General features: G+C 49.1%; 1 protein-coding gene across 1 annotated transcript in view; it reads left to right on the top strand.

The window, feature by feature from the left end:
* The window catches only part of LOC120872846 (craniofacial development protein 1), a 105,223-nt gene extending 88,180 nt beyond the window's left edge, over positions 1 to 17,043 (top strand). Inside the window, exons 6-7 of the mRNA XM_040253511.1 lie at positions 2,501 to 2,659; positions 16,275 to 17,043. Of these exons, the coding sequence (XP_040109445.1) occupies positions 2,501 to 2,659; positions 16,275 to 16,365 (250 nt within the window). The 3' untranslated portion in view covers positions 16,366 to 17,043. The remainder of the gene's footprint in view (positions 1 to 2,500; positions 2,660 to 16,274) is intronic.
* The last annotated feature ends 516 nt before the right edge of the window (positions 17,044 to 17,559 follow it).

A 17,559-nucleotide genomic window follows, 5' to 3' on the forward strand; every position in this document is an offset into this window, starting at 1 on the left:
TGTTCCTCAGGCACGTGTACAGGAGCAGGGCTGCGACGGAAGAGAACCGGGCGCTCTTGAAGCTCCAGCAGGAGGTGTCTAATCCAGAGAGTGCGGGAAGGGCTGGGATAGCCTCCTGCGGGAAGTGGTTTCCCAGCTGAGACGAGACCAGAGAGATGTTAAATGTGTAAGAGGTAAACTGCACGGTCGGGATGGTGTGGCTGGAGCTTTGGCTGCAAAGGGAGATGTGGTGAGAGAAGGTCAGGAAGCACTTCAAGAGTGAAGGTGTTTAGACTTTATCGTAAGAGCAGTTGGGGGTCAGGGAGGACATACTTAAACAGAAAGACGTGGTAAGATTCGTATTTTAGGAAACTCACTCTGAAGACAGCATATATTAATAGAATCAATGCCAGGATGGAACAGGTGAGTGATGGGACAAGATAAAAGTCAGGGAGACAAGTGAAGAGGCTGCTGAGTTATCCAGGTGAGAGAAAATAAAACTGAGAATCAGTATAGTGCAGCAGGTGAGAAGTGGAAACATTGGAGCCGTATTAAGTTTCCTCATCCCTCCTCGTGCTCTGTCCTGGTAAAATATCACCGTCTGCAATTCAGGAGACACGTTCAATCCCTGGGTCAGGAAGATCCTCTGGAGAAGGAAACCATTTCCTTCTCCACTCCGGTATTCTTGCCTGGAGAATCCCATGGACAGAGGAGCCTGGCTCCTACATCCATGGGGTCACACAGAGGTGGACATCACTGAGTGACCACACATACACTCGTGCTCTGTACCTGGTAAAATATAGTCTGTGTGTGGATGGAGAGACTGCTGTAGGGACTGAGTTATCTGGGTATGAATTGAAAGCTCATTAAAAACTGTTTGGAAAATTCATAAGCAAATTGGGAACAAAGTAGCCATTAGAAAATCTCTCAAGTAAATTCTCACACTAGAGGTGAGCACAGCGCCCCACACTGAGGGCCAGAAAAGCCTTGTTTTATCCTGGATCTGCATCTGCTGTTGGTTTGACCTTTCTGTATCATGTAACCCCTCTACTCTTGGTTTATTTGTCCAACTCAAAGTGAGGACAGTGACGCCTGCCCAGCCTCTCTGAGTTGATCTTAAGCTGACAGCATATAGTAGGGTATGACCACGACGGGGAAGCTAACATCCCCTCCACCAGTATAAACAGAATGAGAATGTGGAGGGTAATTGTCCAGCCCCTAGAGTCTTCTGTTCACTGTGGACACTGGCCTGTCACCTCTCTCCAGGGCAGAGGTAGTAAGCCGTCCCTCCTTGGCGCTGTGCTGCAGGGAGGTGGGACTTCAGAACAGTTGGTGAGTCAAGATCACCTCGAAGGTTCCTCCTCCACCTCTGAGACTCGGTGCTCCTTTTTCGCAGGCATTAGGGAGAATAAGATGAGAAAATGGCTATGAAAAGCACTTGGAGAATTAGCCTTCTAGATAAATGAGAGGTCCTATTACCAGTGTTATCAGTAGGCCTTGTGATGTTAGCTCATAGTTTTTAAATGTTTTAACTCTCTTGCATATCCCAGTAAAGCAGAAAATGATTTCTAATTTTTTGTATGCTGGTATATAACTTGTCTTACTTTCTGAAGAGACCAGAAGCCATGTTCCTTCCGTAATTCCTTCTCCTTGTAGTACCTTCTTACTAGCTGCAGTCTGTTTTGCTTATTTGAGCTCACACATTTAACATTGACTGGAAACATGCGACCTGCCAGGACTTGAACTTGGGCATGTGGGGTTTCTCCCGCCATCCATGATAGCATCACCAGCAAGCAGAGCACAGGCTGTACATTCCTTGCTCTCCGGGTGAGGAATGTTCTCCGCCTCCCGGGAAAAACCAGGGTCCTGACTCACAGGAGTTGAAAGGAAACGATCTTAAGAGTCTTTTAAAGCTGTTATGACCTCTTGCTCCTCGGTGTTGGGATCTGGTTCTCCTTGTCTTGAAAGGATCCCCTGGGGCTTTAGTGCACAGATGATGGCAGTGATGCAGGGTGGATAGCATGCTGCCCCTTTACTCTGTGCCAGGTGCTGTCTGAAGCACTTTGCACAGAAGAGATACTCCTGCCCTGTGAGTCAGTGTTCATTTTGTGGATTAGGAAACCGAGGCAGATGTATTACTAGTTAAATAACTCGCCTAAAGTCACATGGTTCAAGTTGAAATGTGAACCATGGCATGTGCTTCTAAAACCAAGACTGAATCATGCTGGACTTCTCCCTCCTTGCAGGCAGAGGCTTGTCCGTCATACACACCAGAGAGAGGTCTTCAGGATCTCCTATCCCCAGCTCGTTAGAGCGGTCAGAGGTATTAAGCAGGAAAAGCGCATTAGAATTCTGGTGTCTTTACTGTGTTCTCCTCACCAGACAGGAAGTACCCTGGATGCAAACATGGCTTCCAATAAGATATGTAGTTCGAATCTAGGGAGGCCCATGCCAGTCAGAAAAACCATTAAGAGATTAGAGCTTTTACATGCTACATGTTTCATGTTTTTGCTTTCCTTAGGTTAAAAAGATCAAGTGGCATGAGCAGCCTTTTGGGGAAAATCGGAGCCAAGAAGCAGAAGATGAGCACCCTAGAGAAGTCCAAGCTGGACTGGGAGAGCTTCAAGGAGGAAGAGGGCATTGGCGAAGAGCTAGCCATCCACAACCGAGGGAAGGAGGGGTAAGAACCACTGCATTTTGTTCCTCTGAAACCCTCGAAACCCTGGGAGAGCTCTTTGTACACACACCACCCAATGTAAGTAGGCGGGAGCTTTTCACGGTGAAATGAAAAATGTCAGTGCTTTGCTTTGTTGCTGAAACTCTGCTCTCATGTGGGCTGGTCCCTCCAGCGAGGGAAACACTGAGCTGATGGCAGGGGGTGGGAGGGTGTGTAAGCAGCAACTCCCTGGGGAACAGGCATGGCTGCCACGCTGAATCTGCGGATCTGGCTCACCATATCAGCCTTGGCCTCATCTGAATTGTTTGGTCTTCTGAGAAGCCAGGCAAACGCAGTGCATCAAATGCAGAGCCAGTAGAGCGCCTAGATGTTGTCACGTTGTAGGACTTTTGTTTGGGTCGTCATGGCCCTGGTGGGCCTTCACCCTTGGTTTCAACCTGTGTGACACACCAGCCCTCAGACAGCATCTGACCATCGCGTGTACCCTCCTCCTCTTCACTTCGCAGTACAAAGGGGATGTCCATAAACTGTGCACAGGCATATCCCAGGGGAAACGGTTTTCAGTGCTTTCTTAAGAACCTCAGAAGGAGCCAAGAACAAAGTGACTGCAGAAGTGGTCCATGGCTCTGAGTCCATTTCCGCCCCACACGACCACCTGGCCGGGCGGACAGCCCGGCGCTCCCCCATCACAGAGAGAGGCCCGTGGCCCGGCGGACGCCCAGCGCTCCCCCATCACAGAGAGAGGCGCGTGGCCCGGCGGACGCCCAGCGCTCCCCCATCACAGAGAGAGGCGCGTGGCCCGGCGGACGCCCGGCGCTCCCCCATCACAGAGAGAGGCGCGTGGCCCGGCGGACGGCCCCTCGCCGGCAAGGGCTCTCCCTGTAGTTCCTGTGCATCCCTAAGGCTCAGCTCTTTTGCCAGTAAAACTGTGGTAATAGTACCACCCTTGGTGGTTGTGAGGCTGTCGTGAGACAAAACTTGTGATCTATGTATCATGCGTATACGTATATAGCACAGGCAGACCTCAGAGGTACTGCAGGTTCAGTTCCACACAAAGACGCTGAAGCAGATAACACAATAAAGCCTTCATGGGAATTTTTTGGTTTCCCAGTGCATATAAGTTATGTTCATACTATACTGATAGTCTGTTAGTGTGCAAGCATTATATGTAGAACACAACATACATACCTAATTAAAAATACTTTTGCTACAAAATGCTAACAGTCATCTGACAATACAGAATGGCCACAGTCCTGCCGTTTGTACAGAAGCACTATCTGCACATGCAGTGCAGTGGAGCCCAACAAAACGAGACACAGAAAGCCCTATGCAGAGCACCTCTCAGTGCCACTTAAAAAGGTGTGTCTTAAGTGGTAGTTCAGTTCAGCTCACAGTCATGTCCAGCTCTTTGCAACCCCATGAATTGCAGCACGCCAGGCCTCCCTGTCCATCACCAACTCCCAGAGCTCACTCAGACTCATGTCCATCAAGTCAGTGATGCCATCCAGCCATCTCATCCTCTGTCGTCCCCTTCTCCTCCTGCCCCCAATCCCTCCCAGCATCAGAGTCTTTTCCAATGAGTCAACTCTTCCCATGAGGTGGCCAAAGTACAGCTTTAGCATCATTCCTTCCAAAGAACACCCAGGACTGGTTTCCTTTAGAATGGACTGGTCGGATCTCCTTGCAGTCCAAGGGACTCCCAAGAGTCTTCTCCAACACCACAGTTGAAAAGCAACAATTCTTTGGTGCTCAGCTTTCTTCACAGTCCAACTCTCACATCCATGCATGACTACTGGAAAAACCATAGCCTTGACTAGATGGACCTTTATTGGCAAAGTAATGTCTCTGCTTTTGAATATGGTATCTAGGTTGGTCATAACTTTCCTTCGAAGGAGTAAGCGTCTTTTAATTTCATGGCTGCAATCACCATTTGCCGTGATTTTGGAGCCCAAAAAAATAAAGCCTGACACTGTTTCTACTGTTTCCCCATCTATTTCCCATGAAGTGATGGGACCAGATGCCATGATCTTCGTTTTCTGAATGTTGAGCTTTAAGCCAACTTTTTCACTCCTCTTTCACTTTCATCAAGAGGCTTTTTAGTTCCTCTTCACTTTCTGCCGTAAGGGTGGTGTCATCTGCATATCTGAGGTTATTGATATTTCTCCTGGCAATCTTGATTCCAGCTTGTGCTTCTTCCAGCCCAGCTTAAGTGGTAGTAGCTCAGGTTTATTTATAAGCTAAATTCTAATAAAGATAGGTGGGAGATTTGTTGGAGGGGCAGGGTCATTTTTCTAGATTAGGTTTCAAGACTATGTGAATGAATGTGGAAGCTGATCAGGATATGAATTTTTTTTTTTCTCTAGTGACGTTATGAGCTTGCATAGCTACCAGGCTTCTGAGTTCATCTATCAGAGATGGTTTGCCACAGGACAAAGGCAGAAGTGCCAAAGCCATCCGAGGAAGGCCCATAAGCAAGCACTGGCAGGGGTCAGGGTCACCTGCAGGTCTCTGACGCACGCCCAACCTCCGCTCTCTGATTCAGCCTGGGCAGCTCAGCCCCACCTCTTCTCGTGTTTGCTCAGTGATCTCAAGCAGCGGAGGAACTGCCAGTGTGTGCCACACTTTACTGCTTCTCTAAGGATTGATTATATGGGTTAGACAATGTTCTTTCTGTTAATAGAGGTCTTGTAAAAGTAAGGAGTGGTGCTGCTGAGGATAAGGGAGAGATAAGAAAATGTCTGGAAGTGAAAAGAAGATGATTAAAAAGGACATCTGCCCCAGGAGGGCTTTTCAGGCAATGGAGAATCACATAACTGGGTTAGGGAACAGCCAAGAGCACGGAACTTTGCAGCCCTTTGCTTTCCCCTCATCTCTGAGCCTTTCCCCTCGGTCAGATGATTCCGCAGATCTGATTGTGTTTTTACAGTGCTGATCTCGTGACTGCAGTGCTCTGCTTCAGCTCCTCTCTCACCTGCCCTCTCCAGGGCCCGCCCCACACCTGCATGCGCTGCCCTTCCTGGCTCCTGCTGGCTGATTAAGGGCCCAGCCCCTAGTCCAGGGAAGGAACTGTTGATCTGGTTCTTAACCTTGGCTGAGCACGAGTATCTTCTGGGCTCTTCCAAAGTTCACATGACAAAGACATCCCTGTACACTGTGAATCAAGAGTCAAGGGTGCGTGTGTGCATGCACACGTGCACACAGACACAGTGGAGTACTACTCAGCCACAACAAATAATGAAAATTTGGACTTCTTGGATGTACAGTAAATAAGAATACACCTGCCAATGCAGGGGATATGGGTTCGATCCCTGGTCCGTAAAGATGCCACATGCCGTGGAGCAACTAAGCCTGTGCACCACAGCTACTGAGCTCACACTCTAGAGCCCATGAGCTTCAACTAGCGGGTTCATGCACATTTTAGGGCCCTCAGGCTATGAGTACTGAGCCCAAGTGCTACAGCTACCGGAGCCTACACACCCCAGAGCCCATGCTCCACAACGAGAAGCCTGCGAAGGAAGAGCAGCCCCTGCTGCCACAGCTAGAGAAAGCTTGCATGCAACAACGAAGACCCAGCACAACGACAGCAGCAGCAACAAGGAGTGAAAGTTTGCCATTTGCAACAACATGGATGGCCTTTGAGGATTTGTGCTGCTGCCGCTGCTGCTGAGGCGCTTCCGTCGTGGCCGACCCTGTGCGACCACAGAGACGGCAGCCCACCAGACTCCCCCATCCCCGGGATTCTCCAGGCAGGAACACTGGAGTGGGTTGCCATTTCCTTCTCCAATGCATGAAAGTGAAAAGTGAAAGTGAAGTCGCTCAGTCGTGTCCGACTATTTGAGACCCCATGGACTGCAGCCCACCAGGCTCCTCCACCCATGGGATTTTCCAGGCCAGAGTACTGGAGTGGGGTGCCATCGCCTTCTCCCATATTATGCCTAGTGAAATGCTTAGTGAAATAAGTCAGAGAAAGACTAATACTGTATGGTACTGTTAATATGTGGAATCTAACCTAGTAAATAAAACATAAATAAGCTACATGGGAACATAGCCAATATTTTATAACTATATGGAGTATAGCCTTTAAAAATGATGAATTACTTAGGAGTTCCCTGATGGGCCAGTGATTAAGACTCTGCTTCCACAGCAGGGGACACATGTTCGATCTCTGGTCAAGGGATTAAGATCCCACAAGCCATGCAGCGTGGCAAAAAAATTGTGAATTTCTGTGGAGAATCCCATGGACAGAGGAGCCTGGTAGTTACAGTCCATAGGGTCACAAAGAGTCGAATGTGACTGAAGTGACTTAGCACAGCACACCGAAAACTTATATAATATTGTGCCTCGATTTAAAAAAAAAAAAATCACAGATACCAGTATCTTTAAATCACTCCTCAGGTGCTTCTCATGTACAGCGAGGAATGAGAATCACTAGACCACAGCAACAAAATTCTAGAAATGAGAGCAAGACAGTCAGCTGCTGGGTGAGCCTTTATAGTACCTGCGTAACTAGAAAGCTGACTTGAGAACAGGCAAGAAGATTTCTGTGGAGAAGTGAGCCCAGTGCCACAGTGTTAAAGGGCAGGGAGCACAAGCCAAACCTGAAAGGTCTGTTTGGTCAGGTCCCCAGATTCCCTTACACGGATGCCAGTGAGGGCAGAGGTCATCTGGGGAGAGTCTACATTGAGGTTGGAGAATCCCAGACAGGGTTACCCTGGAACAAAAGTGATCTCTGCTGAAACTAAGAAGGGGGAAAGATCGTATTTGGTAACATCTCGAATAAGGTACTTGTGAGTAATCATTGGCCTCTACCATAGTCTTATGAGACTGTGACCTTTTTACAGGCACCATCTTTAAGTTGTTCTCACATAGAAGAATCCAGATCACAAACACAAAATGATTACAGGTGATGAAAATATTCCTGTAATACAGTCCTGATTAAAATAAGATAGAGTGAAAGTGCTCAGTCATGTCCGACTCTTTGCGACCCCGTGGACTGTAGCCCACCAGGCTCCTCCGTCCACGGGATTCTCCAGGCAAGAGTACTGGAGTGGGTTGCCATTTCCTTCTCCAGAGGATCTTCCCGACCCAGGGATCGAACCCGGGTCTCGCTCTTTGTAGGCAGACGCTTTACCGTCTGAGCCACCAGGGAAGCACCTCAGTGGAGTGGGAGATGTCAATAATTAAGAAAAGTAAAATTAGAAAAGAGAGTTTAGAAGATTATTTGTATAGACTGTTTTATATCCCTTCCAATTGATAGAATATTTAGGAAACATCAAGTTTCCACCAGAGAGAGCCACCAGGGAGTCCAAACTGAGATAGAGTTGAGGTTAAAAGATTATGTTGTGCTTTTTTCTGTTTTGATGGTAATTCTACTTCAGTAAGTGCTATGCCATCTTTCCCCTTGTAAACCTTTGATACAATTTGAAGCTACATTGGTCAGTATTGAATTATTATTGTCCAGTCTTTTAAAAGCAATTTTGCTATCTTAAAATATTCACAAAAAGAAGCAAAGCACCTTGAGAAACAGCAGACATAGCAAACAGCAGACACAATCTGGAGATCAGATTGGCAGAGAATTTAGACAATGAAGATAGCAGATACAGATTTTAATACAGTTATGCCTGCTGTATTTAAATAAGTAAACAAACTTGAAATATTTACAAGAAGAAGAAACTATAAAAGTGGCCCTAGAACTCCCTTATGCTCGTGGTTGAGAGTCTGCCTGCCAGTGCAGGGAACACAGGTTCGACCCCTGGTCTGGGAAGGTTCCACATGCTGCAGGGCAACTAACCCTGTGCACCACAGCTGCTGACCCCCTCCTCAGAGTCCGTGCTCTGCAACAAGAGAAGCCACTGCAGTGAGAAACCCAACCACCGCAGCTGGGGAGGCCTCTTGTGCAGCAGTGAGCATCCCGTGCACTGTAATGGAGACCCAGCACAGCCAAACATAAATAAAATTTGTTTAAAGTGGCCCTAGCCCATGGAAGAGAAATGCAAAAAAGCAAAATGGCTGTCTGGGGAGGCCTTACAAATAACTGTGAAAAGAAGAGAGGCGAAAAGCAAAGGAGAAAAGGAAAGATATAAGCATCTGAATGCAGAGTTCCAAAGAATAGCAAGAAGAGATAAGAAAGCCTTCCTCAGCGATCAGTGCAAAGAAATAGAGGAAAAGAACAGAATGGGAAAGACTAGAGAGCTCTTCAAGAAAATTAGAGATACCAAGGGAACATTTCATGCAAAGATGGGCTTGATAAAGGACAGAAATGGTCTGGACCTAACAGAAGCAGAAGATACTAAGAAGAGGTGGCAAGAATACACAGAAGAACTGTACAAAAAAGATCTTCACAACCAAGATAATCACGATGGTGTGATCACTCACCTAGAGCCAGACATCCTGGAATGTGAAGTCAAGTGGGCCTTAGAAAACATCACTACGAACAAAGCTGGTAGAGGTGATGGAATTCCAGTTGAGGTATTTCAAATCCTGAAAGATGATTCTGTGAAAGTGCTGCACTCAGTATGCCAGCAAATTTGGAAAACTCAGCAGTGGCCACAGGACTGGAAAAGGTCAGTTTTCATTCCAGTCCCAAAGAAAGGCAATGCCAAAAACTGCTCAAACTGCCACACAATTGCACTCATCTCACATGCTAGTAAAGTAATGCTCAAAATTCTCCAAGCCAGGCTTCAGCAATACGTGAACCGTGATCTTCCAGATGTTCAAGCTGATTTTAGAAAAGGCAGAGGAACCAGAGATCAAATTGCCAGCATCTGCTGGATCATGGAAAAAGCAAGAGAGTTCCAGAAAAACATCTATTTCTGCTTTATTGACTATGCCAAAGCCTTTGACTGTGTGGATCACAATAAACTGTGGAAAATTCTGAAAGAGATGGGAATACTAGACCACCTAACCTGCCTCTTGAGAAACCTTTATGCAGGTCAGGAAGCAACAGTTAGAACTGGACATGGAACAACAGACTGGTTCCAAATAGGAAAAGGAGTATGTCAAGGCTGTATATTGTCACCCTGCTTATTTAACTTATATGCAGAGTACATCATGAGAAATGCTGGACTGGAAGAAACACAAGCTGGAATCAAGATTGCCAGGAGAAATATCAATCACCTCAGATATGCAGATGACACCACCCTTATGGCAGAAAGTGAAGAGGAGCTAAAAAGCCTCTTGATGAAAGAGGAGAGTGAAAAAGTTGGCTTAAAGCTCAACATTCAGAAAACGAAGATCATGGCATCTGGTCCCATCACTTCATGGGAAATAGATGGGGAAACAGTAGAAACAATGTCAGACTTTATTTTTTTGGGCTCCAGAATCACGGCAGATGGTGACTGCAGCCATGAAATTAAAAGACGCTTACTCCTTCGAAGGAAAGTTATGACCAACCTAGGTAGCATATTAAAAAGCAGAGACATCACTTTGTCAACAAAGGTCCATCTAGTCAAGGCTGTGGTTTTTCCAGTGGTCATGTATGGATGTATGTGAGAGTTGGGCTATAAAGAAAGCTGGGTGCTGAAGAACTGATGCTTTTGAACTGTGGCACGTGTGTATCTCTCACGACCACCCACATACCCATATCTGACACCCAAGCCTAGCCAAGTGTGAACCTGCCCACATTTCCGCTTTCAAGTTTCTGTTCCTCTGACATTACGGTCTAGTTCTGTCTGATTGTGAATCATTATAAAGCAAGCTCTCCCAGGCCAGCTTGGGTTTCTCTGGGGTGCTCATTCTCTGCTTCTTGGCTTGCTTTATTGATTCATCTGCCTTGCCCATTTGATACTCTGAGGGTGTGGTGGTGGTTTAGTCACTAAATCGTGTCTGACTCTTGCCACCCCATGGCTATAGCCTGCCAGGCTCTTCTGTCCATGGGACTCTACTGGCAAAAGTACTAGAGTGGGTTGCCATTCTCCAGGGGATCTTCCCAACCAAGAAATTGAACCCGTGTCTCCTGCATTGCAGGTAGATTCTTTACCGTCTGAGCTATGAGGGAGTTGGGTGTATGTTCTGTTTTACAATAAACTGAATTGAAATTGAATTCAACTCCTGGCCCTACTGCCAGCCCGTCGTGTGCTGTAGCCCCGTTTCTTCATCTGTGCAGTAGAAACTCTTTAGTATCCTCCCAGGTTTTTTACGGGAATTAGATAATAAGTTGGGGGATGTCTGGCATGTTCACAGATAGGGTTCCCCCTGCCCCGCCCCACCCCCAGTCTCCCCCCTCTCCTTTCTCCCGTCTGCCGTTACTGACCATGCCCAGCTTCGGGCCTTATTGGAAGGCTGGGTGCTCTGTGCCTCTAAACTCCTTCCTGATGTAGTCCTGCCAACCCTTCGGGAACACTTACTAGCTGTGGCCTGTAAAGCCTGGGGGCCATCTGCCCTCAATCCTGGGCTTTAAGGTAGGAGGCCCTAGGCCCAAGTGCTGGGCAGGTCCTCACATTCTTTCCTCCAGCAAAGCTCACTAATTCTGTGGGTTAGGAACCCAAAAAGCTACCTCTGCCTGAGCATCCCACTAAGCTGAAGACTCCTGTAGCAGCCATTTAGTTCACATCTCCATTTGCACGTACAAGACGTACCTCAAATTTAACAACTAAAACCAAATACGGATAGCCCTCGCTTTTCAAGAGTTTGCTCTGTGCCATTTTGCTTTCACCAAAAACTTCCATGAATGCTCTCCCTTTTCTCTCTATCTGAAAGAAATCTGAAGAGGTTTCATTTTCACCAAAAAGGTAGTTGCTTCACACCATGTCAGCTAAGAGAGGTGTCCTAGGAACACTACTTTCAGCTAGCAGGGGAAACCTGGCCTTGCTTTCTTTCCGTAAACAGCCTCCTTCCTCAGACTTCTCAGAAAGGGGACCATCCCCATCCACTCAGCTGACCCTCGGAGTCAGTCCTGAAAGTCCAATAGAAAATTCTCCTATGAAGTATTTCGGCCCCTCCCAGGTGCTTGCAGTCCAGTCCCAGCCACAGGCGTCTGCGTCTACGCCTCCTTTCTCCACGTCGCAACCAGAGTGATTTTTTTTAACGTGCAAACCATTTTCCCTCCTTCCCCTGCTGAAATGAAAGCCCTTCAGTAGCACTTAGGTCAGCATTCACCTCCTCACTGGGCATTCCACGCCCTCCCTGAGCCGTCCGCTGCCCAACTCTTACTCTTCTGCTTGCCCGCGGCCGCCCAGCCTCTGCTCCGCTCCTCAGGTCCGCCTCCCCGGTTCCTCCTCCGTGGTGGGCTCTTGTTGGTCACTCGGGTGCCGCTCTCTACTCTCTAGCGCAGCCCCCCTTAGAGACCCTCCATCACATCTCTCTGATCTTCCTCACACTGTCAAGTGGTACGTGTCATCACGTTTTGTTTCATGTGCAGTAAGCTCCAAGGGCAGGGTGGGGAGGGTTCACCTCCCCACCACCAGTACCTTCTAAGAGTACCTGCCCAGAGCAGGCGCTGAGCCGTTGTGCTGTCTAGATGCCCATTCCGCTAGCTGTCAGGCATCCGTGGTTTTGTTTGGAACCCAGCAGGATTAGAATTAACCCCTCAGAAAAGAGGGCATGGCATGTCGGAATGAGATCTCCACTCGGGCATCTTTTTTGGTCAGCAAAGTTGGTTAAAATGCCTGTACCAAAGAGGACAGCTGCACAGCAAAGACTTGCTGCTTTTCCACTGAGCCCTGCACTCCAGAACTCAGTCCAGCATTTCAAGATTGGCGTGGCCCTCAGGCCTCTAGCATTGCTCCCCTCTATTCCTGTACCCACTCTTACTAGATTCCCTGGAGGTATCCGCTATCAGCCACACATCTTTCTTACTCTGTTGAGGTGGAGGCCAGCAGGCTTAGAAGAGGGATCACTGCACAGAGGAGAGGAAGCTAGGCGTGGTCTTGGCTGCTGCTGGCAATCAAACTGAAGGTCGTGGAGCGTGATGATTGGAAACCAGGTGTGTTTGTGATTTGAAGAGGTGTGAAGGAGAGACCAGAGAAAATAATTTTCTTTCTTCAAAGAATCTATCTCCATGACCTTGAGGTGAGATGGGAGGAAAGCAGTGGAGAAGAAACTTAATTAAAATCAGCACCCTCTCACTCTGGCCCCCGCAGTGTGCTCCCCTCAGGGCTCGGGCGATGTTGGGCAGATTGCTTCTTTCACTCACGGGTCTCAGAACAAGGTGCCTCTCATCTCATCCCTTACAGAGCTCTGTTCCAGCCTCAGTGCCTGTGTTGCCTGTTGCTTTCTGGTGTTGATCCGCTTTCCTTCCCAGGTTTGTGCTGCACAGAACACCTGCGGGCTCTGCTGGGGGCAGAGTGATAACCAGCCACGAGATGTCCTCGTGTGCCCGCTCAGACTCCCTGCAGCTGGCTGTGCTCTTTCTCCACTCCTCACCCCCATTTTTTGGGCACTCCACTCGGCATGTGGGATCTTAATTCCCCAACCAGGAATTGAACCTGTGACCCCTGTGATGGAAGGGCAGTGTCTTAACCATTGGACCACCAGGGAAGTCCCTGCTCTTTCTTTTCCTAACCATAGGTCCAGAGGCCTCTCGTGGATGGCTGTGACTGTGTGGCAGAGCTTTTTTGTCTTCTTCCATTTTTCCTTCCCTCCTCAACAGCCTGGATCTCAAGGAAATTGGTGGCAGAAAAGTAATTCGGGTTGAAAGATCAAAAAGATGACCAAGCCTATTGTGTCTAACCTGGTTTCTGAAAGGAAAGGCTTAGCACATCCCTTGGGTTTTGGTGCCGTTAGCGTATTTTGTGAGTGAGTGAGGAGCTGCGGCCTCTTAACTGGGCTCCGTAGTGAATGGTGGCAGGAAGGGATGTGCCCGCCTCCGCCTCCCAGTAGACTGAGCTGAACCAGGCTGGTCCCCAGGAGTGCTGGGCACAGATCAGAAAAGAACCTTTGCACTTGTCAGCTGGTGATTCTCCTTGGAGACCATAACCTGCTTACGGGGCCTGAAAACTTCCTGAGGCTCAGTTTAAATGGGCCATCCTCTCGGGCCACCTCGCAGAGCCAGCCTTCCCCACGAGCCCGTCCTCCTTCTGGAGCACTTGGTCTCTTGGTCCCTGTTCCAACCGACCTGGCTCCTGAGGCTTGGGAGTGGTGCTGTCAGGTCAGGAATGGGAAGCATGGAGCCCACAGTGCTCATAGCCATTTCTGGTTTTATTGTTTACAGAGTACTTCTCTGTATTGTCAGAGAGGTGTTGTAATTCTTATTCGTGTTTTCCAGCGAAGACAAATGAACTGTCCTGCCCACAGTCACACACACAGTTAATGCTGGAACGACCCTCATCATTGGCACCTTTTTGATCTCGGGGAGGGGGGCAGGGGCTTGTCCAGTAGAAGCTTGGTTTCTGGTCTGCTCTTGGCAACAAGCCAAAGCCATCATAAGGATCCTGTTAGCAGCTGCAGATGCTATAAATGGGGGAGTAAAGTCGCCAAACCTGCCGGATTGGCCTTTGTCTCGGTTGCCCTTGAGAATTCAGTTGCCTTCTGCACATGTGCCTCCCTCTGCTGCCTGAGGCATTCCCTGAACCCACAGTCTTCCTGCACCTGCCTATTTAGCACCCAGCCTGGCCTTGCTCTTGATGGTTTCAAGGTCAGCTGGACCCGACACAGCTTCCGGGAACCTGTGAGGCCATTATTTATGCTCGGTGAGCATCTTAATTTAAGTATCACTTCCTCTACTTTAAAGGAAAGTCAAAGAGGAAAGACCACAAATGCTCAAAGCCTCCTGCTTCCTCTTCTGTCCCCAGGCTGCGCTCTCAGGTGACCCTGGCTGGTGGCTCTCCTGAAACATGCCCTGAAGTCTTCTCAACCACAGCGCCCCACCCCCTTTTTTTCTGTGGAAACCTGTAGGGGCAGTTAAGCTCGCTGCTGTCAAAACTCTGATGCCCACTGTGATCTTCAGCCCGGGCCCTTGAGCTGGTGTGAGGAGGGGGACAGTTGTGGGGCGACACAGCCCATCAGTCAGTTCTGGCTCACTGCCCCCACTGGGGAGTCGTGGGGCCCCTGGTTGGGGACGGAAGAGGAGCTTGTTCTGTGTGTCCACGTCCCGCCACCATCTCTCCTGCTTTCTCACTTTATCAAAAAGGGTCCTCTTCCCCTGCAGTGGCTTCCCCGTCTGCCAGGGAATCTGAAGCCAGTGAATCTGTATTTCACTGCCTAAATTTGACAGCCTGACCTTGAGGGCTCACGTCAAGCTTACAGGTGGGCCCTTGTTTTTCCAGCCATTCCGGCCCCTCCGTGGCGGTTTTGACTCAGCTGCCGAGTTCCTGATCCTGGACCAGGTTCTTGTTACAGATGCTCGTAACATGCACCAGAGAGCTCCTTGCTGCTCTTGAGTTGATTGCCCTCAGAGCCCAGACTCTAGAAGCTGGCTTCCTGAAATGGTGGCCGCTCTAACTTCCATTTTATGGAGCACCTGTTCTGTGCTCGGCATTGTATGTACACTATTTCATTTAATCCCCGTGGCAGACCTTCAGAGTAGGGGTAATTATCTTTTTTTTTTTTTTTTGGCAGATTAAGAAAGAGAATTAGCCAGGTTAGGAGGCTTATTCAGAGACACAGCCAGCAAGTTGCAGGGTCAGGATTCGGCCCCGAGCTGCTACCCTGTCCGTAGTGAGGCACAGGGTTAGTGGCCACAGGCCTGCGGGAGAGCGGGGACGGTGGGCTGCCCTTCACAGGGGACCTCAGCCGAGGAACACGGGGTCCTGACCTGGTAACGTGCTCACCACAAATGAAATGACCTTGTAATCACAGATGCACATTTTCCGCAGTGCAACAAAGGAAAGATTAGCACAGAGTTTCAATTATGTCTCCCATTTTCAGTGGCAGTTTTGCTCTCTCAGTAGATTACTTGGCAGAGAGCCCCTCCCCCCAAGGCAAATGGCAGCGCACTTTAAGGCCAGAAGGTGCATAAAAATCAAGCTGTTTCTCACCGCTCACTCCCCGCAGCGCCTGCCACCTTCAGCCTGGGGCTTCCCTCCCACCGTGCCTGGCCAGCCAAAGGAAGCCTGTCTGCCGAGCCCGGGTGAGGGGCAGGCTGCCCGCCTTGAGGGCACCCTGAGTATGTGGGCCATGGGCACAGAGGCACTTGACCTCATTCCCTTGGAGGAGTTCAGGGAAGCCTCCTCTGTCATCCTCATGGACATCCCCTGGCCCCACGTGGGGGGAGGACACGCGGAGAGGAGGGACAGATTGGGGGAAGGAAGGGCCGCCAGCAGGCAGGTGCCCCAGATAGGGAGCGCCCGCCTCTGTCAGCTGCTGTGTAACCAGGTCAGGCTCTGAACCTGGGCCTGACTGAGCCCTGCTCTTTCCTTTAAACCTGGCTACACAATCACGTTTTCCTGCCCCCAGCCGCTAATGTACTTCCCCTTCGTAAGTTGTTGCTTTCTCTTTTTCATTTTACTTTTATTCACCTCTGAACCAGAAAGTTCCTTGTTTAGACCAAATGAGTGGTCTGGATGTTACTGAAAGAGTAGCGGCGGCCCCTCTGGGCGCTGCCTGTGGTCACCTGCTTGCATTTGCTGTCACCCGCTGAGCCCCGGGCCAGGTGGGCCCTTCCCCATGGGGAGAGGGGAAGCTGCCAGGGAGGCGTTTTCTCCCACTCAGTCTGCTGACGGGCACGTTCATTTTCTTCCAGGTACATCGAACGAAAAGCTTTTCTAGACCGAGTGGATCACAGGCAGTTTGAAATCGAGCGAGATCTCAGGCTGAGCAAAATGAAACCCTGATGTGATGGGGAGCCCCCAGCAGCTCAGTCCTCTTTACAGCGTGAGCTTCTTGTGTGTCTGTGAGATGTTTCCTGTGTTTCTCATCGACTGGCTCCCAGCAAGGTCCTTTTATCTACACTGAATTTCTGTCTTTGTATCTTGATCTCACGTGACTTCATCTGTTTTACTTTTTAATAGTTTGTCCTTTCAAAAATAAAAATTAAAAAAAAGTACAAGTTGATCCTGTGAGAGGCTGATGAGGATGACGCCACTTGCCTTCCCTTTGTTCTGCTGCGAAGTCCACGAGGCCAAGCCCGTTCCTCGCAGGCCTGCCTCGACTGCTGTGGAGAAGAGAGCGCACGGCCTGCTCACCATGAGCCCGAGAACGGGCTGTCTGAGACGAGGCTCGCCACGCTGGCGTGATGAGGGCGGGCGCTTCCCTCCTGACTGGGACTCCTCCACGCGGATACAGTGTAAGGATGTAAGGCTGAAAAATAAGGATATGCCATCACTGAATTAGAGATCTTTCTTTTCCTTCAGCCTTTCTCCTCTCCTCAAAGTTAAAGTCAACTTCCCATGTGTTCTCACTTCAGTAATTCTTTGATTGGGGGTTTGTCAAAGAAAACTCCAAAGGACTCTTTTTTTTAACTCTTTAGAAGATTTAAATTCCAAACTTCATATTAATAAACCAGTAAACCTCAACCTCACAACCTGCCTCTGGGGGCGGGTGGGCGGATGTCCTGAGTAACCTGGACAGGGTTAAGGGGCAGTAGGGCTCCAGAGACTGGAATTCAGATCCTGCCCGTACATCTGCCAGCCCTGTGACCTTGAGCACGGCTCAGCTCTCTGAACCGCACAAGGTGTAGATGAGCTAGGGACACATACAGGGAACACGCTTAGGTCTCCCCCTCCGGTCCTCTAATACATGGCAGACGCTCACGCAGCCAAGACCAGAATGTCAGCCCTGCACGGTCGTGAGGTTAGGACCCTCGTTACTCGCTGAGGCTAGGCTGGGTGATGGGGCTGACTGGCGTGTGTGCATCTTTGATACAGAATCATCTTTTCCATCAGAGTCTTGTTTGAACTGTAGCCAGCAATTTTTAAGAACAGGTGGATAATAGTTTATCTAGCTTTTCACGTCAATACTGAGTGAAAACTGATCTGCCTAACTCCCAAGGGAAATAACATCCCTTTCCAGGAGTCAGGAACTGCCAA

This window comes from Oryx dammah, unplaced genomic scaffold (assembly GCF_014754425.2).
Source record: "Oryx dammah isolate SB20612 unplaced genomic scaffold, SCBI_Odam_1.1 HiC_scaffold_13, whole genome shotgun sequence".
NCBI lineage: Eukaryota > Metazoa > Chordata > Mammalia > Artiodactyla > Bovidae > Oryx > Oryx dammah.